The 24,606-nt window shown below is 41.9% G+C and overlaps 1 protein-coding gene across 1 annotated transcript in view; it reads right to left on the bottom strand.

Annotated features, from left to right (window-relative positions):
- Window positions 1–257: 257 nt before the first annotated feature.
- AFF3 (ALF transcription elongation factor 3) overlaps window positions 258–24,606 on the bottom strand; it is a 478,605-nt gene continuing 454,256 nt past the window's right edge. The window contains exons 19-25 of the mRNA XM_060170002.1: window positions 19,243–19,306; window positions 16,569–16,705; window positions 11,687–11,758; window positions 9,568–9,661; window positions 7,190–7,239; window positions 6,829–7,052; window positions 258–3,939 (exon numbers count right to left, since the gene is read on the bottom strand). Of these exons, the coding sequence (XP_060025985.1) occupies window positions 3,818–3,939; window positions 6,829–7,052; window positions 7,190–7,239; window positions 9,568–9,661; window positions 11,687–11,758; window positions 16,569–16,705; window positions 19,243–19,306 (763 nt within the window). The 3' untranslated portion in view covers window positions 258–3,817. The remainder of the gene's footprint in view (window positions 3,940–6,828; window positions 7,053–7,189; window positions 7,240–9,567; window positions 9,662–11,686; window positions 11,759–16,568; window positions 16,706–19,242; window positions 19,307–24,606) is intronic.

The raw sequence follows: 24,606 nt of genomic DNA, 5'->3' as shown, positions 1-24,606 counted from the left end.
AGACAAATAGTAAACTATACTTACAATAAAGAAAAACATACTTTTTACCCCCATGAAAAATATCAGACTTATTAATGATAATCTGTGCAAGCGCCATTTAAAAATTTTATGAAACAACAAGGTCCATTCTAAAGAGATTATGAAATGGGGACCAGAACGCTTATTTGAATATATTTTTGATTCTGAAGTTTCCTTGTAAAAATATTCACAGAAATCGGTGGACATTTTTTTTTTTTTTACGTACAACTCAATGCCTCTCATTTATAACATAAATCATTTAATGTAACATTTGCAACCTTAGAAAGGCAGACATAGTTAATCCAAGTCAGTTTATAAATTCCAATTTCACATGGATTAAAAACTGCAGATAAATTAAGTCACAATAATATCCTGTACATGCATTAAGGCTGGTGACTGCTAGAGTGTCTTGGGTATCTACAGACAGGAAATCACACACAGATTACTGGGTCTGAAGAGTGTCTACGTCATTTAAAAAAATCTTGCTTTTTTTTTTTTTTTTTTGGTGATACAGATTTCAACAGTAACTCTGGAAAACTGTGAAAAATGTTATTTAAAAATATATATGTATATACTACTGCACAGTTTCAAAGATGTGGTTCATAAATAAGGTTGGCTGCACTGATCAATTTGATAACAATTACTGCACTTCTGAGGTGATTTGAACACGTAGTGACTTATACTCAATATTAGGCACTAGTCATATCCTTCAGGCGTACTACAGTTTTATGTTAGCTGTATTGTACATATATATTTTTAAACGTATGCATTTATACAAACTGTGTATTATGTATGGGATGTCAGAAATGTACACATCACTGTTATATAATACACACATCATTGTTGCACATACGAGGGTACGTTTTAGTGCAGAAGGCTCATTGCATTGATTCCATGTGTTCAATCTAGTACACAATTTGTCAACTCTTCAGATTTTTTTTTTCCAGTACATTCCTCTTTAGACAGTGGGTCCGGGTTTCCCTTTGTGATTTGAAAGTTTCCAGCAATGTGTTTTAACTGAACCTCTCTTTCCAAGCACAGTTCTGCACATTAGTCTGATCTGTGTCGAATGGTAACAAATCCCACATTTTGATCAGGAATATATTTGGGTTCCTCTCTTTCAAAGATAACTCTAACAATTGTGATCCAGGTCCGTTCAGGTCATGGAGGGATAAGGCCAGTTGAACTTGTACTGAACTTCTGATGAAATAATGTCTTCAAATAGAAAAAAACGATGATAGACATTCTACGTTCAAATGGGAGACTCTCTAGAAGGATATACAGGAAAAGGATGAGCAGTGTTGTCTCTGGGGAATGAATACTTCCTACTTTACACTTCTCTGTATTGTTCAAGTTTCTACCATGAGCATGTATTACTTTCATAACCAGAAAACACAAGAAAGATATTTCTACTTTGAACAAAGCTAACTAAAAGAAACCAGCAACAATCAGAAGATGCTTCCTTATCAAAAGCATCAATGCCAAAGCAAGGAGAAAACACTGCCATCACTGCCCCCAACATGCTCTACCAATGAAACAAAAGACACTGAGAACGGTGTGCTGTGACGGCCCCCAAATGACCAGCTTCACGTTTTGCTGGAAACGCGGCTCACCGAGTGCTGATGTGCTGCTGCCTGCACAACTAGCCAGAGGTCACCTGTGTGTTTAAATGGGTTTCACAGGTGAGCACATCACGTGAACACCACCACGAGGCCTGAGACTGAAAGGTGGGGAAGACCAGAAAAGCACCCCAGGCATGCACCATGGACCCTGGGGGCCATCCCTTTTTGTGAGAGTCTGAACATTTCATCAGAATTCAGCAGGAGTGAGTACAACTAAGCCTCAGTCTTCCAGAAAAAAAAAAAAAAAATTCAAAATGTCTTAAGTGAGACTCCAGTGGGATTGGGAACTCTAGCAACAATTAGTGAAAGGAATGTCAGAAGCACCTCAGTTGCATAAATGTAAAAAAGAAGTACTGTTAATATTTCCAGATGCTTGAAGGCCAACGCCAAATGCAAATTGCACAAAGCCTTCACTTGTTCATTTAAATGAATTTCAAATCACCAAAGCTACTCAATCATTTGTAAGGTTTTAAATCAGTGCTTAGAGCTAGGGGATGACAGCAATCTTATTTCCCACCTACAAATCAGGCTGACAAAGACATTAACATTGCAACCAAACCAATAAGACCATCAGTATCTGTTATAAACGTTTTGTGTTCCCATCACCTTGAAAAATGGATTGTTCCACATATCACATCACCTTTCTCAGGCCGTCTTGGGGCAATTTTGTCAAGTGAGAGGCCTCAAGGTCATCGTTTTTGTTTTTAAAGTATAGGAAGTATATCCTCTTTTCCAGGAGTTTTTCTTTTTTTTTTTTAACCAATATTTTTATATCCAAATATATTTAATAAGAAGAAGACCAAATCTAGGGTATGACGAGAGACAATAAAAGATATAAGTTTCAGACAAAAACTGTAAACAAAGATGTCAAAAAAACTAAAATGTAAACTTAATTAAAAGAAAAAAAAAGAAAAGAATCAAGGGCGAGACGGAAACATACCAGACTGGTCGTTGCTACCCCAGACAGGACTGCGATCCTTGCAGGAATAACTTATTCTGTAGAGTAAGCAGCTTGCTAATCAAAGCCTGAAACACATCGCCCAGATCAAAATGCATTCAAGGCCCGCAGTGGCACTTCCTCCAAGAGTGAGAGGATTAGATAGAATCATGATAGCAAATAGTTTTTGGCCTGAGAAGCAACAGATACAGACCCGAGTGAACGGACGTCCTAGGTAATGTCCTCATCTGGCCAAGAAAACTGGTAAGAAAGCTATCATGGAAAGAAAACACTTGAAAAATATCGGCCGACAGACACCACGTGGCTCCACAGCCCCTGGGTCACAGTGGCAGGAAGAAGAAACACATGTGCCGGGCGGGCTCCTGGCGTGTGCAGGAGATTTCAGTTACTCACTGAGCCCCCCAAAAGCAGTGGTTGCTGCTTTCATGTTGGTGAATTTTCAAAGACACTGAAGTTTTACCAAATCTCAGTGTCATGGTCATACTATTTTGCGGGGCAGGGCAGGGAAGGCCCGTGGGAGTCAATTCACTTGCTTTCTAACACGTTTAGTTGACAGTAAAGTTGGCTGGAGGGGGCAGGTACTAGACAAAAGGCAGGGTATTTGGTAACATGCAATCTAGTAAACGTCCACAAAAATAACTGACTTATTTTCATTATTCAATTACCCATGAATACACACAGTCAAAAAAATAATAACTGGGGGAGAGTATATTAATACTGAAAGTAATCAAAAGTATAAGAACTAAGATGATCTTAAGTGGCAGTCAAAAAGCTTTTGGTGTGCTGTATTGCACCTGGTTCACTAACCCATGAGATTTTCGTTGAATGTTCTAAGAAGTCATGGTTTAGCTTTGAACTAGAAAGTGTGTGTGTGTGTGTGTATGTGTGTGTGTGTGTGTGTGTGTGTGTGTGTGTGTGTGTAAGCGTGTTTTCTCTAATCAGAAATGTCTGATCACTTTGTCTAGCCTGGGATTATGGAAACCAGACAAAGGAAACGCGTTCTAAAGAGCTGTGTATCTCACACACTTACACAGGCAGCTTTTCTACACCCACACATACAAACACACATGCCCTGGGAGAAAAGACCATTGTTCGATGCTGAGAAAATATTCACCGCCGTTTGAGAAATGCTGTGGCTGGGAACTTCAGGAGCACAGTGTCCAGAAATGTTGAGCCGTCCGTGAAGACAAGAGTGCCCTCCAGCCCGAAGGCGGGGCCCCTATGTCAGGTGGGTGCTGTTCCGCAGCCAGTGCAGGCCCTGCTGGGAGTACTGGACCAGGTGCTCCATGCTGCTGTGCAGGGTGACTGGCCCCATGAGCAGGTCCAGGTCATTGAAGAATTCTAGGGGACAGAGAGGGTCGTTAGAGGGACACGCACTTGGTCCCCTTTATAAATCAAGCCTTCTCTGTCCCATCACTTGACATGAGCTCAACCTAACAAAATTAAGCCCCCAAGAGCTCACCTCTATCCCAATAATCCCTCAACTGGCGACTTCTAATTCAAACGAGTGACATTTACAATATTGAATTTAATGGATGCTGTGTGTTTTACATGTCATTTTTCACTGTTCTGTAAGTACACTGATTTTAATAGATTTAACTCTTCATGTTTAAAATATATACATGTATATAGACAGAGAGGAAAAATATGTATTTTACTGAAATAATTCTGAATAAACAAAGGAAACATGGCATGGCAAAACCAAACCAAACCAAACCCAAATGAAGGGCATTTATTTAGCCAAAGAGCAAAGAAAATGTACTTCCTCAGGCTGCATTCTCCTTGTGCAGTAATGCATCCCACCCTGAACTTAGCCTGCAGCTCTGTCATCCCTTACACTGTCCTCAGCTGTGCTATGTGCTGAGCCCCTGTCGGGGGAGGGTGGGAGTCCGATGGAGGAGGCTCCAGGCTCCCGGAGACAAATCAGAGACGGGTTTTTCTTTCTTTTTTTTTTTTAAATTTTATATTTATTTATCTGGCTGCACCGTGCGGCATGTGGGATCTTAGTTCCCTGACCAGGGATTAAACCCGTGCCCCCTACAGTGGAAGCACGGAGTCTTAACCGCTGGACCTCCAGGGAAGTCCCTCTCTCTCTCTTTTTTTTTTTTTTGGAGCATCCAGCTTGTTTAAATTGTCTTTTATTTTTATTTTACTGAAGTATAGTTGATTTACAATGTCATGTTAGTTTCAGGATTCAGTTATACATATTCAGTTATATATCTATTCTTTTTCAGATTCTTTCCCCTTATAGGTTATTACAAAATATTGAGTACAGTTAGTTCCCTGTGCTATACTGTAGGTCTTTGTTCACAGATGGGTTCTGAAACACCTCTACTGAGGTCACCTTCTAGTCCTTGGACATTCTCTGGGTTTGTCCTTTCCTTAAACATTTATTACTGCCAAGACACTACACTAGGTGTAGGAGGGCAGAGGCAGGGGGTACACCGAGTTGAAGAATGTGTAGGCTCTGCCATCGCAGAGATCACGGTTTGGTGGCTCAGAGACACGAATCAATTCACGTGGCTGCCAGGCTGCCCTAACTGGACCACTGAACAGCACTCCTTGAAAGTAAGAAGCTGGGAGTATTCTTTCAAAGGTGCTCTCGTACGTGCTGAATGAGGTCCTGCTGGGGAGGCTCCAAGAAGGGCCGGGAGGACAGCGTGGCAGGAGGTCAGGAGGAGAACAGGGGAGGCGAGGCAGGTCTGGGGAAGCTGTGCGGACTTTGCACTCGATGTGCAGCTCTGCTGAGGGACGGCTGGCAGCAGCTGGCAGTGCCATCTGGAGCCTGGCCTGCTCAGGCTTCTCCCAAACAGGCCGCGGACATTTGTACATTTGTCCCTTCTGTTTCATCCACTTGTGACACATCCACCCCACTCCATCTCAGCCACTCAACTACTGTTTGCTTTTCAAAATCCTGTTCCGCGCCAGCTCCTTTGGCGAGCCTGCTGGCCTCAGCCCCTGGCACTGACCTCCTTGGCACCCCACTGGATTTTCAGGGTGCATCGCCGCCGCACTACTGTTATATCCTGTCTGGTTTCATTATCAATTTCACGTACTCAGGCCTATCTGTGCCACTGGTTCCTCATCTCATCACGGACATCCTGATCTTAGCCTCAGAGGCACATGTTACCATGGGAACAAAATTTGCATTTAATGGCTTGATAGTGAGCTCAGATTCACACTCTCATCCAGCACTGGAGAAAGAGTAGTAAATTGGTATAATCTTATGGGAGAAAGTTAATAATATACCAATACATATCTTAAAAGATATAGACATTCAGTCTATACCTGTTGACCTCCACATTCTACTTCTACAACTCCCTCCTATGACAGGAATCAGAAATATGAACAACGATTGACATGAGGATACTTATCGTAACGTTATTTGTAACGGTGGGAAAAAATTGGAAGTAACACAAATGTCCAACAACAGGGGAATGGTTTGAGAAATCACGATACTTATGATTGCATACCTCTACTTTGAAAGTATTATAGAGTCATCATAAAAGGTGTTCCTGAATGAGTTAGTGACATGAGAAAATGCCTGATATAATGTAAAATGAAGAAAAGACAGGATGTAAAACTGTATATATACTATGATCTTATTTTGGTAAAAATCATGCATATTTGGAGAAAATGAGAAGCAATTTCAAAAGGTTTCTTTTTTTTCAATAGAATGTTAATAGTAGTTATTCCTTAGTGACAAGATTACGGATGATCAAAAAATTTTTTTCTCTATAGCGTTTTTGTACTTTACAAATTTAGCCACGGTAAACATGCATTCCTTTTGTAATCAGTAAAAACAAACATTATTTAAAAAGAAATACAGCTTACCCATCCAACACGTTTTTTTTCAGTTGTAAGCAGCTATCACTTCAATAGCTAGCAACATTCATACTCATCAGTTAATTAATTCATCCAGTATTTCAGATCCCCAACCGTGTTCTAGGTACTATGCAGGTCTTAGGAATACAGAGTTGAATAAAATGTAATCCGTACCTTTAAGGAGCTCACTGTCCGAAGGAAAAAAACATGTGTGTGTGTTTATCTATATAATTTGTGTCTGTATCATTGGTACCTATATCATCTCTATCTCCATCTCTATCTCTGATCTTTCCCACAGTATAGACAGCTTCTACTATTTCTTCTTTGCCCGCTGATGCCCAAGGATCAGGGTGTCCCCCTGAGCTGTGGCTGAACTACGCACACGCTCCCCAGAGGCACACACACCTCTGTTCTCCTTGGCCAGGTTGTCCGCCATCTCCCAGTAGTCATAGCTGTGGAGAATGCTGTTGGTGATGCTGACGTGGTTGGCTGCCATCTGGTGGATACGCTGTGGGATGCTGACGATGGTTGATGGGGACAGGGCGTTCCCATTGGAGAGGCTCCCCTGAGATCCCACGGAGCTGGTGGGAGAGGGGTTGGGAGACATGGGGGATGGGGTGCCAGTGCTCCTGGAAGGGGAGAGCATAGGAAAACAGGTGGAGAGGTTGGTAGGGCAGCCCCTCAGGGCACTGTAAACAGAGGAGCACCTTACCCAGTGTCATGCAACACCTCATTTATCACCTTCACTTTGGAAAAATGAACTTACTTTCCACTGGCCCCCCATGGAGATGGGGCTTGGGCAGCTTTAGATGAATTCTGCAGGAAAATAAAAACATTGACAGTGAGTACCATCTGCTTGAGTTTAAACAGCCCACAACAACGTGTTCTCAGGTGACCGCTGAGAGAAGTAATGGCTGACGTTGTAGATAAAATGCAGATTCACAGAAATTGGATCTGGGGAGTTTTTAATTACCAGGCTATTGGCTTCCTCTCTGGAAGATAGTGGGAGGCAGCTGCCCCCTCCCACTGACACAATGAGAATGTCTTATTTTTAAACGTAGGGCATATTTGCAGAAATTGTTGACATATATTTAATGCCTGAAAATATGTGAGACATCAACTGTTACCATTTTTTTTTTTGCGGTACGCGGGCCTCTCACTGTTGTGGCCTCTCCCGTTGTGGAGCACAGGCTCCAGACACGCAGGCTCAGCGGCCATGGCTCACGGGCCCAGCCGCTCTGCGGCAAGTGGGATCTTCCCGGACCGGGGCACGAACCCGTGTCCCCTGCATCGGCAGGCGGACTCTCAACCACTGCGCCACCAGCGAAGCCCAACTGTTACCATTTTAACTTATGAAGATTAAAAGTATTTCTCTTAAAGGAAGTTGCTCTTGAATGTTTCTAAAAGAACAGATTAAAATGTATTTCCTTAACAACAGTGAATTCAAAAATTCTGATTTATTTAAAATTCTGATATAGGATATGTTGCATGAGCCAGTTGTTTGCATCAGGCATTTAAAAGACATTTTCGCCTTTGGCAAGGAAAGCTTCTCAATGTACAGATAGATTTCCTCCCTGAGAGCCCAATAATGCTTTCTTGGACGTAAGTCTATGAGACTGTTAAGGAGAAAATGGACTTTATAATATTGAATTTTCCCTTCCAGAGACAAGAAAATAACCTCAGCCTGGTTCCCCAGAGACAAAGTGTTTCTTTTGGTTAAAAAGAACTTTAGGAAGTGGTGACTGATTTTTAGTTTTTAGTGGAGGTGTCATCAAAATGGTAAGAAATGGCCTTACATGTGGGAATTAGGCAAAATCACCTTCAGGCCTCTTCCCCTACCACTAAAGTCCTGTGACTATAAGAAAAACATGGGTGGGGACAAAGGCCTTTTATTCAGAGCCAGTTGTACTGATAAAACTCATTTTTTATGGACCAGTTATCACTGTTTTCTAAAGGTTTCATAATCTCTGAACTTTAAGTAGTATTTAAATAGCCTTTGATTTAGGGTATCTACCAATACCTTCTGGGGGAAGCTCTGATATTTAATTTGTATCCTCTATTCGTTCTGTACAGTTTCATGGACTGCCTACAGACATTAAGAACATCTTGGATCCCTTAATAGTTCTGCTGTAACCTCTGTGGCTTACAGAGTTCAGATTCCTTCTCTATTCAAGCGTTTTGCTTGACTGTAATAACTCTCTTTAGTATTAGCTCTTAGATTCTAAATTTTTAAAAACTACTTATCTTGACCTTAGGCGCCCAAAGTAAAGGGAAAGGCTTAGTGTCAGTACTTGTCATTATGACTGATGACCGTCAACGGACCAAGACAATGGCTTAGCTCCTGGTCACTGCACGCATGACCAGGAAGGAGACAGTATGCTGGGTGGACATCGCCCACGGAATGCCCAGCACAGCCGGCTCATCAGAGATCATCTCCAAGAAGTGGAGGTTGGGGATTAAAGATCGAAAATGATGGTTGTGTATCTGACAAACAGCCGGTGGAGGTAGAAATGGCGTAATTTCTTGTTTCTACAGTCAAATGGGCAGTGAAGAGGCCCAGAAATCTCAGATGAATTATTCACAACAGTACATCAGAGGTTTTCTCGTCTTTTTTTCCCCCTTTTTTCATTCTCCCAGTGAAAATGACTTCATTCCCTGAGATAGGTAAAAGTTAGCACGGTTTGCAATTCTATCCTTATACGTGCACATTGCTACTGTTCTAGTGCCTCTGGGTTCTAACAAGTCATTTCTTACCATTTAAAATAACACCTTTATGAAAAATTATATTAGCTACTGGAGATAGCTAAGAGGAAGTTCTAAGGAATTACTTCTCAGAGGAAGAAGCTCTAAGTGAACATGAGCAATTTATGTTAGCTATAAAGACGGATTTGCTAGGACACTGGGATAGGTAACGGGATCTTCTTTCTTTAGAGGCTATAAAAATACTTGGACACAGGCAGAGGGATAAATTAGATGGGCTCTCAAGGCCATCCTCTGAGCCCTGAACACCACGAGTATGTCATAAATGGGGTTCGTGTGGATATCAGCTCCTGTATTATCCCCAAAGCAATGGATTCTACCTTGAAAATGTCCTTGACAGGGAGACAACTGGGTACAACATGTTGCCTGTTAGCCAGACAGTACCTTGAAATAGTCGATAAGTGCTTTTGAATACTTTACAGCGTGGTCCCTTTTGAGTCGAAACATCCGCCAGTACAGGAGAGCCAGGCATCGGTAACTGCAGCAGAAAAAGAGGAATAGCCCCCGAAAGTATGAGTGGGCCCTGTGCTAACAAGACTTAAAAACAATCATGCTGTTCCAGGTGCACTCCAGGTCCATAGCACAGTAGGCATATGACCTTCCTATCTGTTCAATGTAACTCAAAATGTCAAGGAGTTACTCCACGAGTATATCACTTCATATAAAGAAATATGAATAAAAGAAGAATATATATAACTAAAGAATATAAATATGAAGACAGAAAGCAGCTTTACTGCTTCTTTGTTGGGACTGAGGGGCTTGTCATTTCCTTCTTCCACCACTAGGAGACAGTCTCTCTCCATGAGAGGAGGGAGGAGGCTCTAGCGCACAGCTCTCACTGCTTGCTGGGTGAATTTCAGGGCACAACTACCTTATTCTGATTTGCCTTGACACCCTGGACTTCCCGCAGCGGCTCTGCTAAAAGAATAGCCAGCCCTTCCACCTGTTTTTATTCCCTTCACTACCACTGTACTGGACTATAATTAGTTCAAATAAAGTAACGGACATGAATGTATTTTATGAAAACCATACTGGGAGTAGTCACTATTTTATGTTACAGTTTATATATTTGTTATTTACATACTAGTATTCTATTTTATATAATATTAACGAATCATTGTTAATTTATTAATCCTAATAAGGAACTTAAAGTTTGAAGAGCACAGAGAGCATTTCCTGCACCATACCCATTTTTTTTTTAACATCTTTATTGGAGTATAATTGCTTTACAATGTTCTGTTAGTTTCTGCTGTATAACACAGTGAATCAGCTATACTTATACATATATCCCCATATCTCCTCCCTCTCATGTCTCCCTCCCACCCTCCCTATCCCACCCCTCTAGGTGGTCACAAAGCGACGAGCTGATCTCCCTGTGCTATGCGGCTGCTTCCCACTAGCTATCTATTTTACATTTGGTAGCGTATATATGTCCATGCCTCTCTCTCACTTCGTCCCAGCTTCCCCTTCCCCCTCCCCGTGTCCTCACCATATCCACTTTTCCTTGGTGCTTTCCACTCCTAATTATTTGCTAACTCAGATCTGGTGTTGACATACTAGAATACCAACATACCAAATACAACTTAATAGTCTCTTAAAATTTTTTTTTCAATTTTAATTTTTCAATTTATTTTAATACAAGTTTTAAAGGTTACTTTCCATTTACAGCTATTACAAAATATTGGCTGTATTCCCTGTGTTGTACAATACACCCTTGACCAAGAGTCTCTTCTTAGCACACCAAACTCTAGAGGACGTGATATTGCAAAACTAATGTTTTCTCTTTTGCGTATGTTGCTGTTGTTGCTGTTATATTATTTTGAGATTCAATTCTCCAACTTGCAGATCCGGTTCTAAAGTGGAGTATGAACCATCAGAGAAAAAGACACTTTGGCCCCCCGTCACAGGAGGAACCAACAGAGAGGTGTCCTGTGATTTGAGGCAGTACTAAGGAGATGTCGAGGGGAAAATTATTATTATTATCATTATAATCATCATCATTAAAGAAAAAAACCTATTACGTGTTGATTAACATTTAAATGTTGCTTTTATTATCAAAGTGGGATGAACTGCTCCTCAGTTTAATGTGTTGAGAACTTGAATACATCATCTTGATTCAGTTCTACTAATCCCACATGTAAAGAGACAGATGAATTATCTTGATTGCCTCTAAAATGTTAAACACAAGAGATTCCATTTGGCGCAATTCACATTCAAGTGATTTAAACACAGACTTACCTGATTTTAAGACACACACACACACACACACACACACACACAGAAAAATGGGTCCTTGTGTCATGGACCTGTTGGTTTTCAATCACTGTGAATTCACCTCATGCCTAGGACAGCAGGGTGCAGGCTCTCCCTGGCCACCATGAGCACTGCCTTTGGTTTGGTGTGTCAGAAGCGCTAGGAAGCCATCGTGCATTTCAGCACCTGGTTTGCCACTGAAGAGGTACGAGGCTGGGGAGGCTATTTTCATCTGATGTGATGCACTTACCATAATGCAGCCAGCTGTTTATCCTCTGGTGTGGCATTGGGGCCTGAGTGGGTTTTTAGTCTCATAGCATATCTTAAAAAAAAAAAAGGAAAGAAAAACAAAAAATTAAAGCTTTCTTATTAACAACAGAACATCTTCTAGGATGGAAGTTCTCTCTGCCCAATACTTAGTTTTTCATAGTGCTTGCTGACAGTTCTTTCTTAGAAGCCAGCTGAGGCTGCCCCATTTTCTCTAAGCATGACATGATTGTGATGTGACTAGAACAAAATGGCTTTTATGACCATCTAGCAACTTTCTGCCCTTTAACAATACAAGTCCAAATGCTACAGATGGTCAAGAGTGGTATCAGTTCAAGCATTATCCACGTATGTGGTGACACATCCATTTTTACCAATTCTGATTTATGGCTGAGTGGCTGACAGGATGGGAGCGAAGGTCAATCCTTCCAGGCCAATCTCCAGAAAAATTTTTATTCCTTGTACTCAGATGAATGTTTGGATTTATTTCTTTTTTATTGTTATGGAACTCTTACTTTGACAGTAGTGTAACTGTCCTGGATGCATAACTAGTAGATTTTATGAACTTTATTCAATCTCACTTATTTCTCTGAACCAGAGGTCTATGGCTGTTCCTTTCTCCAATAATATACCAAGTTACTTGCAGACTCTTGGAGAGAGCTGAGGCGGTATATGGAATGGTCAGGGAGACCTGGGTTCAAGTCCTTACAGTCGTGAGAACTTAGACAAATTAACAGCTTTAAGCCTCCATTTCCTTATTTATAAAGTAAGATGAGTACTGCGGATCCCATAGCATTGCTGTGAGGATTAAGTGAGAGAGTGTTTGTAAAGTTCTTGGCATAGTGGGCTGGCTTATTGCAAATTGCTCAAGAAGTGATACTGTTATTACACTATCTCCACAGCATGCAGACTTGTAGTGGTTTTTTCTTTTTTTAATTTATTTATTTTGGGCTGTGTTGGGTCTTCGTTGCAGTGCGTGGGCTTCTCATCGCGGTGGCTTCTCTTGCTGCGGAGCACGGGCTCTAGGCGTGCGGGCTTCAGTAGTTGTGGCACGTGGGCTCAGTAGTTATGGCTCGCAGGTCTAGAGCGCAGGCTCAGTAGTTGTGGCACACGGGCTTAGCTGCTCTGCTGCATGTGGGATCTTCCCAGACCAGGGCTTGAAGCTGTGTCTCCTGCATTGGCAGGTGGATTCTTAATTACCACGCCACCAGGGAAGTCCCTTGCAGTGTTTCTGAGTGTATCTCTTTGCTTAGTTTTCATAGTGGTTTCTCCGGGTATTACAAGATACATATGTGACTCATCACAATTTATTGGTATCAATATTTTCCACTTTGCTTGAAGAGTTGAAACCTTACTTCCTTCCATCTCACTGCTTTTAAATAACACTGTCTTGAGCATCACATGGTGGTATAATTTTTGTTTCAATCATCAACTATGATTTATAAAACTCATGAGGAGGATAGTTTATTGCATGTACCCATAGTTCTGCTCTTATGTTGTTTTTCCTTCCCTCCTGTTGGTCCAAGATTCCTTCTTTTGTCACTTCCTTTCTGTTTGAGAAACTTCCTTTAGCCAACCTTTAAAGGTAGGTCTGTTAGAAACAAAGTCTTTTTCCTTAGTCTGAGAATGTTTTTATTTCCTCTTTATTCCTGAAGAATGAATTCTCACTGAATCTAGAGTTCACAGTTTGACAGTTTTTTTCTTTCAGCATTTAAAAAATGTTGTGCCACTCCCTTCCGGCTTTCATGGTTTCAGATAAGAAGTCAGCTGTTATCTGAATTGGTGTCCCCCTATGGGTAATGTGTCATTCCTCTCTCATTGCTTTCAGGATTTTTTTTTTCCTTTGTTTTTAGTTTTCAGAAATGTAGTTTTGATGTGTCTTGGCATGCATTGCTTTGGCTGTTTATGCTGTTTGGGTTTTTCTCCACTTATTGAATCTGTAGGTTTATGTCTTTTGCCAAATTTAGCAAGTTTCAGCCATTACTTCTTCAAAATATCTTTCAGTTCCATTCTCTCTCTCTCCTTCTGGGACTCCAATATTGACATGGAGGTTCTACTGTCATTGTGCTTGAAGCTCTATCCACTTTTTTTTTTTCAGTCTGTTTTCTCTCTGTTGCTCCGATTGGGGGGTAAATTCTATTTTCTGTTCTCAAGTTCATTGATTCTATCCTCTGTCATCTCTACTACTGAGCCCCTCCAGTGAGATTTTTATTTGTTATATTTCTCAGTTCTTTAATTTCCATTTGGTTCTTTTTCAAAACAACTTCTATTTCTTTGATGAGACTTTCATTTTTTGTTTGTTTCAAGAGAATTTGTAATTTTTTGTTGAAGCATTTTTATGATGGCTGCTTTAAAATCCTTGTCAGATAACTCCAACATCTGATTCATCCTGGTTACTGGTGTCAACTGATCGTCTTTTTTCATCTCAGTTGTGGTTTTCTTGTTTCTTGGTATGATGAATGAGTTTCTATTGTATCTTGGACATCTTGGCTATTATGTTAGGAGATACCTGGGTCCTGTTTAAATCTTTTCTTTTAAAAGGAAGTCACCCTGTTTAGGTTTAGCAGGCAAGTCATAACCTACTTCTGTGGGCTGTGGTTCCATGTACAATTTAATTTTCAGAGGTTTTGTGGTGCAATTTTGATCTGTGGTGGCAGGGTTCCACCCGTCAGTGTCCCCCAGTCACTTGGTGTCCTTTGGTGGAGAAAGGAATTCTCTTGCCTACTGGGACAAAGAGCACATCCTAAGCTGGGTACCTGTGGCACGATCCTCCTTGGGGGTGCTCCCAGCTCCCGAGTGTCTCTCAGTGGGGGAGGGGAATCTCAAACCTGGTGGGCAACATGCAGATTCAAGTGGTATATTAATGCTGTTTTCTAACTCAGATAAGAAAAACTCTTTTTTATCTTAGTTTTTGGAGTAGCTTAAGGGATTCTATTCAATCATCTAGAAAACGCATTGTGTTTTCCACCCACGCAAGGTCCCATCTCTGGTGTAGCACGGGTGTGCACATCAGCACCTCCAGTTTATTTGACATCAGGCTTTTATCATTGTTTGGATTTGTTTGTTTTTTAAAGTCTGAATGCCTTTAGGCAGGCTATGCAGTTCACCAGAGGCCCTGTGACTTGCTTATTTGTTCATTCCTCAAATATTCACTGAGTACTGTGTACATTCACTGAGTACATACTGTGTTCTAAGATCTTTTCCAGGGGGTATGACCACATACACGAACAGATCAAACAACAACCAAAAACATCCCTCTGTTTGAGGCACTCACATTCTAGAACACATTATGGCTTTGTGCCTGTCCACTTCCACCCATATTCTTCCATGCCCTCCTGTGGGCATCTGAGTCTGTGCCTTATTCTGAGGAAGAAATGTGAGGATCTAGGGTCTCTTAAAGTAATTTTAAGTTTTTTTTTTTTTTTTTTACTATGGCAACTTCTTCTCTTCACTGCCCAAAATGCTGTACCACGTAAGAAAATGGCATGAAGGAGTCACCAATACATTGGTGTAATAGAAATATTTTATTTATTTATTTATTTATTTTGTGTGTGTGTGTGTGTGTGTGTGTGTGTGTGTGTGTGTGTTTTTGCGGTACGCGGGCCTCTCACTGTTGTGGCTTCTCCCGTTGCGGAGCACAGGCTCCGGACGCGCAGGCCCAGCGGCCATGGCTCACGGGCCCAGCCGCTCCGCGGCATGTGGGATCTTCCCGGACTGGGGCACGAACCCGTGTCCCCTGCATCGGCTAGGCGGACTCTCAACCACTGCGCCACCAGGGAAGCCCAATAGAAATCTTTTAATAAGAAAAACGCTTGAAGAGTGTTAACTTTCAAAACATTCTTGAGAAGTACTTTTTGAAGATGATGTGTTCTTGATACTGGGATGACAAAGTCAAAGGCTGTCATCCTTTCCTATTTCCTGAAGGAGAATAGTGTAAAATACCAAGGAGCAAACCTGGGCCAATGCATACCAAGAAGGTTAAATTTAGGATGACTAGAAATCTTCCATCTGGAATGGTGAGACATGGTAAACCACGTTTACTCTTAGGTTGCCTAGAATTCCAGAATTAGAAAAGTCTCTTAAAGTTAGTTTTGGGAAGGATTATTTCACATAATGGGTATTAGACATTATCCCAAGCAGTTGAACCAGCTAAAGACATAAACCATATGACGAAGGTTCCCAGTAGTGTTAATGGATGAAATTCCTTTAATGGTTCATTAAAGAGACATTAAGGATGTGCCTTTCCATGTTGCCATCATGGAAGACAAAGAGTCTCCCACCCAAGTCCTTGCTGTGCCCCAGTCAGAAACCCTGCTTCTGCGCATACTACAGGTCTTAACCCAGGCCGGGGGATGGCGCTCACGTCCAAGTCTTAGACCAGAACAACGCCAGCACCTCTTCAGATAGTGCGTCGTAGGATGGATTTCCTTTCCTAAAATCCCCTTGAATCTTCTTTCCTTTCATTAAATACTCCTGGATCATTTACTGATGAAGTTAGGATTTAGATTATATGAATCTGGATCAGGTTAAAAAAAAAAAGCAGCATGGAGATGTAGTGAATTCAAATTCCGCCACTTCCCAGCTGGGTGAAGTAGACATCTCACATCTCCCTCAGATTCAGCTTCCTTTCTGCAGCCAGTGGGGTTAGAGGAGCTGCCGCCACCCCCAGCACTCACACAGAGAGCGAAGGAGGCAGCCTCTGCAAATATGTCTTGCAAGATTGTCCACTCTTATTTGGGGGATGAACATTGGTTCTTGGTAGCTCACAGTGCAGGCTGACGTTCTTTTGTGTGTTCACAGCACTTATATACATTCTTCCCTCCACCCCCAACCCCTGCCCCCAAGCAAGAAAACGTAGCGCTTACCTGATGAGCTCAACTGTTTCTGAATACATTGTATAAGGAGATTTGGATTCCATTGGGCCCTGCTCCATTGCATTTCCACACTCAATGAATGACAAGGCTGCTTCAGCATAGTTCAGAGCCTTTCCAAACTTTTCCACCTGATCAAGAGAGTTAATACAGTGTCTTCCTTAGGAATAGTTTTTCAAACAGCATTGTCACATAATCTATACACTTTGAGAAACCCGACTTTGAAGTTCCAAACTCCTGTGAATGGAGCTGAGAGAAGAGAGAAATAGGGTAATACCTTCTCTAGGTATTTTTGCAAATTGCTACTGGTTTAGGGTAAATGAGTAAATGGTTATACAGAATTATACCAAATCCACAACTGCCAATCAGAATTGTGCAGAACTTCACGGTTGCTTTAATTTCTGTTGCCCTCTTTCCAACTCCTAATGGTTTGTCAACTTCGCTCCTTGGTCCTCACTGCTGTGCTAAATATATATCTACGTTCATAGGCCTGACTCCATGCAACAGTTTTCACACTTTTGGGGTATACTCTCACTTTGATGGTTTAAGGCCTTCCTTATTATCTTTTACACTATTTGTGACATTTACATCTCCACGCCTTCCTTTAAGTATGTATTTTTTAGTTGTTTCGTTAGCAGTTAGAACGTCACCCTAAGCGTGAGGGTGAGGAGAGAAAGGGAGAGGAGGTAGAGCTCAAGGCATGATTTCAGCTTGAAGGACACAACGTTGAAAATTAATTTAAAAAAAGACCTTTTGGGATTATAGGAGGTCCCTAAATTTACGTTAATCTTTACCCGTATCAGTGAGGATAACCAAGAATCAGCTTTACGTTCTTAGGTTCTCATAAATCTAAACGCACACGTCAGGTTCGTGCACGGTTCCGTGCATTCTTCCTCTCGGTGGATCGTGACACATTCTAAATTTGAATTGCATCATCTCCGCAGTTTTCAAACATTCCTTCATCAATCAAAACAGAATTACACAGATACTCTTAACTACTGATCTAAGTCTTGCCTCGTAAAAAACCTCTCATTATTCATGACACCTCAGGAAAGGGAAATGTAGAGCAGAATTCTCCCACATTAGCAAGTCAAAATTTTAAACAGCTTATAACCCTAAGAGGCTATAGAGCAATATTTCTTGGCAGTGCTTTCAGATTAAGGAAGTCATTTCTTTCAATAAGTATTTGCTAAAGCACCTGATTCTGTGTGGTCTGTACTTGACACACAAAAGCTCCTTCCAGGAACATATATTTGGAGGGAAAAAATGTGCACTCACAAGATAGCTCAAAGTGCAAGGTAGTCTGTGATTAACTAACCGAATGCAAAGCAAGGAGTCCAATGCCAGAGAGAGGGCAGGAAGGGAGCAAGTGATGGGGCTACAGGGAGGCTGGGGAGGAAACTGGGAAGGAACAGCATGATCTGGCTGAATTTGGGGAGGACACTGAAGGTGTGGGTGTGCGTGCGAGTGCGAGTGCGAGTGCGAGTGCGAGTGTGAGTGTGAGTGTGAGTGTGAGGCTCTGCAGGTGCAAAGACCTGCCAGCTGGCACGAGTCAGGTGTGCTCAGAGGCGGCAGGGGGCCAACATGGCTGGAGCAGAGTATCGCTGGGAAAGGCCAGGTTGGGCAAGGTGACACTGACTGAGGAAGCCTGGTAAACACTGGATGATTCAGGCAGGAAATTTCATTCTGCTTTAGAATTCAGTGTGACCATGCATCGGTTCCTTCGGGTGACCAGAACTCTCCATCAGACTGTGGGACTGTGATGACAGAAACTCTACCTCCTATTTCCCTTCTGTATTTTCTGACACCCCCTGGTTATTTCTCTGTACACCAGTGGACCTAGGCAGTTAGCTTCATATAAATGCATGCTTGGTGGGCAAAATCAGTAGCATTGCGGGGTGGGGTACAGTTCTGGCTTAGGCATCTTCAACCCTGGAATAATACTCTGACGGTCATTTGAAATGCCTTATTCACCTCCAGCACCCTGATTTCACTTATGAGCACTGGAGGGGAGCAGAACTAGAATTACTAGATAGGAAAGACTCCCTTTGGATGAGATCTCCTGACAGAACAACCATATGATCTCTTTTAGAAAAAACCAGAAGTGTTCTAACTCTTGCCTGAAGGCTTTAAGCTTTCTCAAATAAATTATCCGAGTCAGAAAAGTTACTCTCTGAAAACATCAAATCATACAACTTCAGGGTCTTATGTGCAGTGAAATAGTTTCTGGATTGTCCAGATTCATAGGAAAAATTCATTCTGGCAGGTACATATGAAGAACGCAAGTCTTTTTGAAAAGGGATTTGATCCTGGGACCAAGCCAAGCGTTGGCCAGGCTAACAAGGGAGAAATATGCAAATTGGGGTGTTTTCTTTTTAAGGAAAAAAACCATTACCACCCACTGACTCCATTGCCTCTGGTTCCTATTCAAACTTTAGGTCTAAACTGAAATATTAGTTTATCCAGGGCTTCCTCCCAGTCAGACATTATTGGTTGAGGTCATAATTTATTGGGCGATGAGCACTGGATTATATAAACATTTTTGCCTTTAACAGACCCAGCCATCCTTGTAATAGATTTTATAATGACCCTAGCTATGTTGCCCCAGTGATGAAGCTGTGGTACAAACGTCATTTGGAGGAAAGGATCTGGAGAGAAAAGGTCTTACCATTGCATCTGCTTTATGCTTCATTCGCTTAGCTTCTTGCATAAAATAATCTGCACTGCGTGGCCTACGAGGAGAGGGTGATATGAAACGTCATTACCGTGCAAGTGCAAGATCTTTGGAAAATATTCTTTCCTTTGCTCACACTTGAAGCACAATTTCAAGACTCTTCTTAAGACGGAATCAAGTATTTTTCTTTTCTTTTGCATTTCCAAACTACTATAGCCTATATGTAAAAGACTACTATTACATTTCTCTTAAGTTAGCAATCCAAAACACACTCAATACATGCAAATAAATATATACATTTACAGTGATTTTTAACATGGATCCCCAGTACCTAATCTGCGAATCAGATTTTTTATTGCACGGTTAAGAAAACAAGTGCAAAATCTTATTTCACAGGTTATTTACATAAAACAATCCCTTTTTAATGTAAAGATGGCAAAGGTATCTCATAATAATTGTATGGATATGTACAGGTGAGTATATTTCTGTACCCTTATGAAAATCAGTGTTGTTTGTATGCATAAATGGTACCCAAAGTTGCTTGTATCTCTGTATCTAATTATTTTAAAGCTTTGCAATGAAAAATGAAAAGAGGCGCTGTTGCATGATTACATTCCAGTTGTAATAAAGTTAATTGTAAAATGATGTCTTCCTTGTCACAATGCAAACATGGCATGTATTCTCTCTAGTTCTGATTAACTGGCTGGTAAACATTAACACCAGACATGGGCATTATTAAAACAATAACCCTGGCCAGCGCTGACTCTGCTGGGAGATGAAGGGAATTCATCCAGAGATGGATCTGAGCGTGTGACATGACCCCAAGTTACACTAAACTACTCAGCAGACAGTAACTTTAAATGCTTCATTGGATAGATTTTTTTAAATCTACATACTTTAGGTACCATCAGCATAAACTTGTTTTCCATTATGGGTCTTTATATAATCAGTAAACTTGACCTATTCATGTACACACCATAAGCCAGGACGCCCTGAATGGGAGATAAGATGTAAGTAGCAATATTAATCATGAACTGTTTAACACTTATTTTGAACTGCCTTCTTTCAGCTAAGGCATCTTTTCCCCAATGCAGTATTAGGTAGTCAGAGCGTCCTTTTATCCTAAGGGGTCAAAAGGCTTAGAAAAATCACACATACCATGTCAATGACATTACCATCCAAAACTATAATCCTCAGCTGAATGGTTTTAATCAATCAATCAAACAAATAAACAAACCAGGATCAAAGCAAATACTTAATTTTGAGTCACAAATCACAGAAGCAAGAAAAAGACCTTGGTTTTCTGTCTCTTCTTCCGCATAAAATATCGTCAGTACTGTGGAACATGCTGGGAATTTTTAACTTTTCCAACAAAGAAATGAGGAACATGGCTGCAGGATTTCCCTAATGTGCATAATGAAACTGTTTCTCGATCATGAGCCCTTCACCATTTTTCCTGCCACGCAGGCCTGGACTCTTTCATTCATCATGATGGGTCTTCATTGGTGGGTGAGGCCTGAGGTTTCCTTCAAAGGAAGGCCCTGCTCTGACCGGCTCTTCTTGTTCTAGTTTATTTCCTCAACGTTCACGCTTCTTCCATTTGAATGGCGTTTTAGTTGACTTTCACGATGGTTTATTCTTCTCTGTCCACATATTGACCTTTGAACACATACTGGCTATCTGTGGAGTCTTTGATGCCGACTGTGGCAATTTACATTATTTTTGTTCTTGTTTTTGTTGTTTAATGGACTGACTTAATTTTTCTGAGCAGTTGTAGGCTCCGAGCAAAATGAAGTGGAAAGTACGAAAAGTTCCTGTGTACCTCGTGCTTCTGCATGTGCACAACCTCCCTCACTACCAACATCCCCACCAGAGCAGCACATTTGTTACAACTGATAAACCGAAACTGACATATCATCATCACCCAAAGTCCACAGTTTACATCTGGGTTCACTCTTGGCGTTGCACATTCTGTGAGTTTTGAGGAATGTATAACGACACGTATCCACCATTATAGTATCATACAGAAGAGTTTCATGCCTTAAAAATCCTCTGCAATATCTTTCGTTTGTCCTTTTGCTGAATGCCCCAAAGCAGAAGACCAGACCTACCTCTGCCCAAACCCAGATCTGACTCCTGAGCTTCAGATGGGGTCCTGGAGCCTATTTGTTCAGGACAAGAGTTCAGGCATCTCCATCCATCTCTCCCCCAGTTATCAAATGCTATGAATGCTCCCTTGTAAACATCCCTTTCTTTCCCCAGTGACCATATCCACCAAGTCTAGGCTTTCATCACCTCTCCTGGCCTCTAGTTTCACACCCATCCAATCTATTCTGAGCTTTAAGCCTTGACCAATGTTTGTAAAATGTGGCTTTCATTATATCACGATCCTACTCATAGATCTAAAATCCATCTCCAGGGCCTATGAATTCCAATCGCAGTTCAGGTCTCCAATCATCTTGCCTAACCCTCTTAACCGTACCACTTACTCACCAAGTCCCTCAACCACAGCCAGAGAGGTGTCCTCACTGTCTGGTTGACATGCCATGGCTGTCTTAGAAGCTCTGCTCATCCTTTCCGTTCTTCCTGGAACACTCACCTCTCTGCTCATTCATTAAGTGCTTATGATGAGCCAGATGTTACCTGTCCCTCAAATTCTTAGGCCATAAGGCCTTCTTGGTAATTTTGGTCCATGATCAGCTATGTCTTTCCTGATCTCAGATACCACCTCTTGTTTACACTTCACTTCCAGGCATTTAATTACCTTCTGCTGTCCTGGGCTACAGTCACTGCATGTATGCAAACTTTGCAGCTGGACCATTTTCAGCGGGGGCCCTGTTGTAGACCTCTTTGATCTTCCCCACCTTGTAGTTTTAGGTACATGGTAGAAGAGAAATGAACTCTCCCCCCCTTGCATTCATATTTTGAGTTTCAAAGAGAGAGAGACAGGGTTGACTTCTGATGGGGTGCAGCCTCGAAGGCAATGAGCCAGAGAACATCTCCATGGCAACCTGAAATTCTCCACATCATTATCTGTCCCACACTCCAGTATAGGAATTTGGTCGTTTTTCTCTTGCCCTGTTTTTTGTAGACCTCGTCACTAACGGATCATCATTTTTTCAAATGCATTTCATTCTCACAAACGAATTACTTTGGTAATAAGCAAAGGCATCTGTTAGCCTTCTTAGTTACCCCTGGGGTGGCAGTGCCACCTAATTCCTAATACGGGTACCTTAATCAATGCTGTTTTTATCTGCAGCATGTAAGTGTACCCTTTAAACCTGAGATGGAGGCTGAGTCACAAACTCTCACAATGGTGTAGGTGGATAAGTAACACATCTATTTTCTGACTACATCACAGCAGCTACAACATTAACCTGAGATGCTGAAGAAATGTACTATCAGGGCCTGTTTAGGATCACATAAGAATTCTCATCTTTGCATCTAATGGAGGGCTTATTACACTGAGTCACTGAAGATTGCTTGATGATTGGCCCATTTGTTTTTTCTTTCAGGTGATTTCTAGAGCCACACTCCTAGATCAGATCATTATAAAGGCAATGGGATGATGGGATGTCACCCAGATGGTCCGGCAAGGCAGTGGACACGTGCTGTCATGAAGGCATCACTCCGACGGTGACTTTCAAGTCAGCAGGAAAGTAAAACTGCCGTCACCATTGTGGCAGTTACAGAATGTAACGTGGCACAGGCACTAAAATGAATCTAATGATCGCAGCGTTCAAACTCATTTTTCATTGAATCTTCTTTCTTTTCTTTCACATGGAAAACCTAGAGTTTTGCTTTTCATTGTGATCATAGGTTCTTCACATCGTTTCTCACAGCGATGGTATTTGATGATGATACGTGAGCAACCCTAAGAAAAGTACAGTTCAACATCATGCATGTAACTAACCGTGTCTCTGGGGCTCTTCAGAAGCTGGGCTCGAGTGATCCAAACGCCAAAGCCGAGCCCCGTGTATCTTTGTTATAAGAGCTCTCGGCAGCAAAAAAAAAATGGGAGCACTTGATCCAGAGGGGGTGCGCCCTCCTCACCTCTCATTGCCCCCACCTACACGCGAGCCACCTTAGTTCTAAGCAGCGGCGGGGGCTGAGCTACCCTAAAATTTCTTCTGGCACCAGCGTATTAGAGCAACCTCGCTCTTTGTTCTCCTTTGTGGCTGCGATGGAGTTGAACGCCCTCCCACGGAGAGGCTGGCAGGCTGCCTTCTGTGATTCCTACCTCTGTGAAATGCACCTCCTCAGCAAAACCAGCCTGTTTTGTGAAAACTGGCAGAGATGGCGAACTCAACGTGTCCGAACAAACGGGTTCCTTGGCATAGCAGAAGTGGGGATCATTTTCTTAGGGAAGTTGAAATCCAAATCAGACAGCTAGGCAACTGCACACCAAATGAATTCGTCATCTGATAGCCTGTCAGCCTGTCATTTAATAAGTCCCCGAGGTGTGACTGTGGCCCAAGCTGTGAGGTACTTTCTTGACCAAGAAGAACGCGTAAGAAGTGAGGTAATTGTTTTTCACGCACTGAGTAAGTGGATGCTGCCGATGAGGGCACTGCACAGCCAGGGACCCCGGTGCTGCCGCTGGCTTTATGAGTGCTTTCCGAAGGCAGCAGGAAGACTGCTTTCGGCAGCAAGGATTCAAATGCAGCTTTTGTTTCTACGCCCTTGATGCTGGCTGGGACCCCCGAGTCCCTGGCTTCTCAGAAGCATAAGCAATCACTCATTGTGTCTCCTACAGGCCACAGGCTCTTGCAGGTGACTCCTCTCTCGCCCACACATAGAAAACGGCGTGTGCTTTCCAGGACACACAGGCTAAACGGCAGGTTTTGGTCACGTGAGCATAAGCACCTTTCTATCGAAAGGGAAACACATCAATTTGATTGCTGTTCTTCTCTGGGTGTGATATTTAACAAACGAATTTATTTACAAAACAGAAACAGACTCACAGACTTAGAAAACAAACTTATGGTTACCAAAGGGGAAAGGCGGGGGCAGGGATAAATTAGGAGTTTGGGATTAACATATACACACTCCTATATATACAACAGATAATCGATAAAGACCTACTATATAGCGCAGGGGACTCTACTCATTACTCTGTAATAACCTATATGGGAAAAGAATCTGAAAATGGATATATGAATATGTATAACTAAATCACTTTGCTGTACACCTGAAACTAACACAACATTGTAAACCAACCATATTCCAACATAAAATCAAAAATTAAAAAAGGGCTTCCCTGGTGCTGCAGTGGTTAAGAATCTGCCTGCTGATGCAGGGGACACGGGTTCGAGCCCTGGTCCGGGAAGATGCCACATGCCGCAGAGCAGCTAAGCT

The sequence above is a fragment of the Lagenorhynchus albirostris genome, chromosome 13 (assembly GCF_949774975.1).
Source record: "Lagenorhynchus albirostris chromosome 13, mLagAlb1.1, whole genome shotgun sequence".
Lineage (NCBI taxonomy): Eukaryota > Metazoa > Chordata > Mammalia > Artiodactyla > Delphinidae > Lagenorhynchus > Lagenorhynchus albirostris.
Note: the sequence above shows the minus strand (reverse complement) of the source record. Positions and strands in the feature narration are given on the sequence as shown.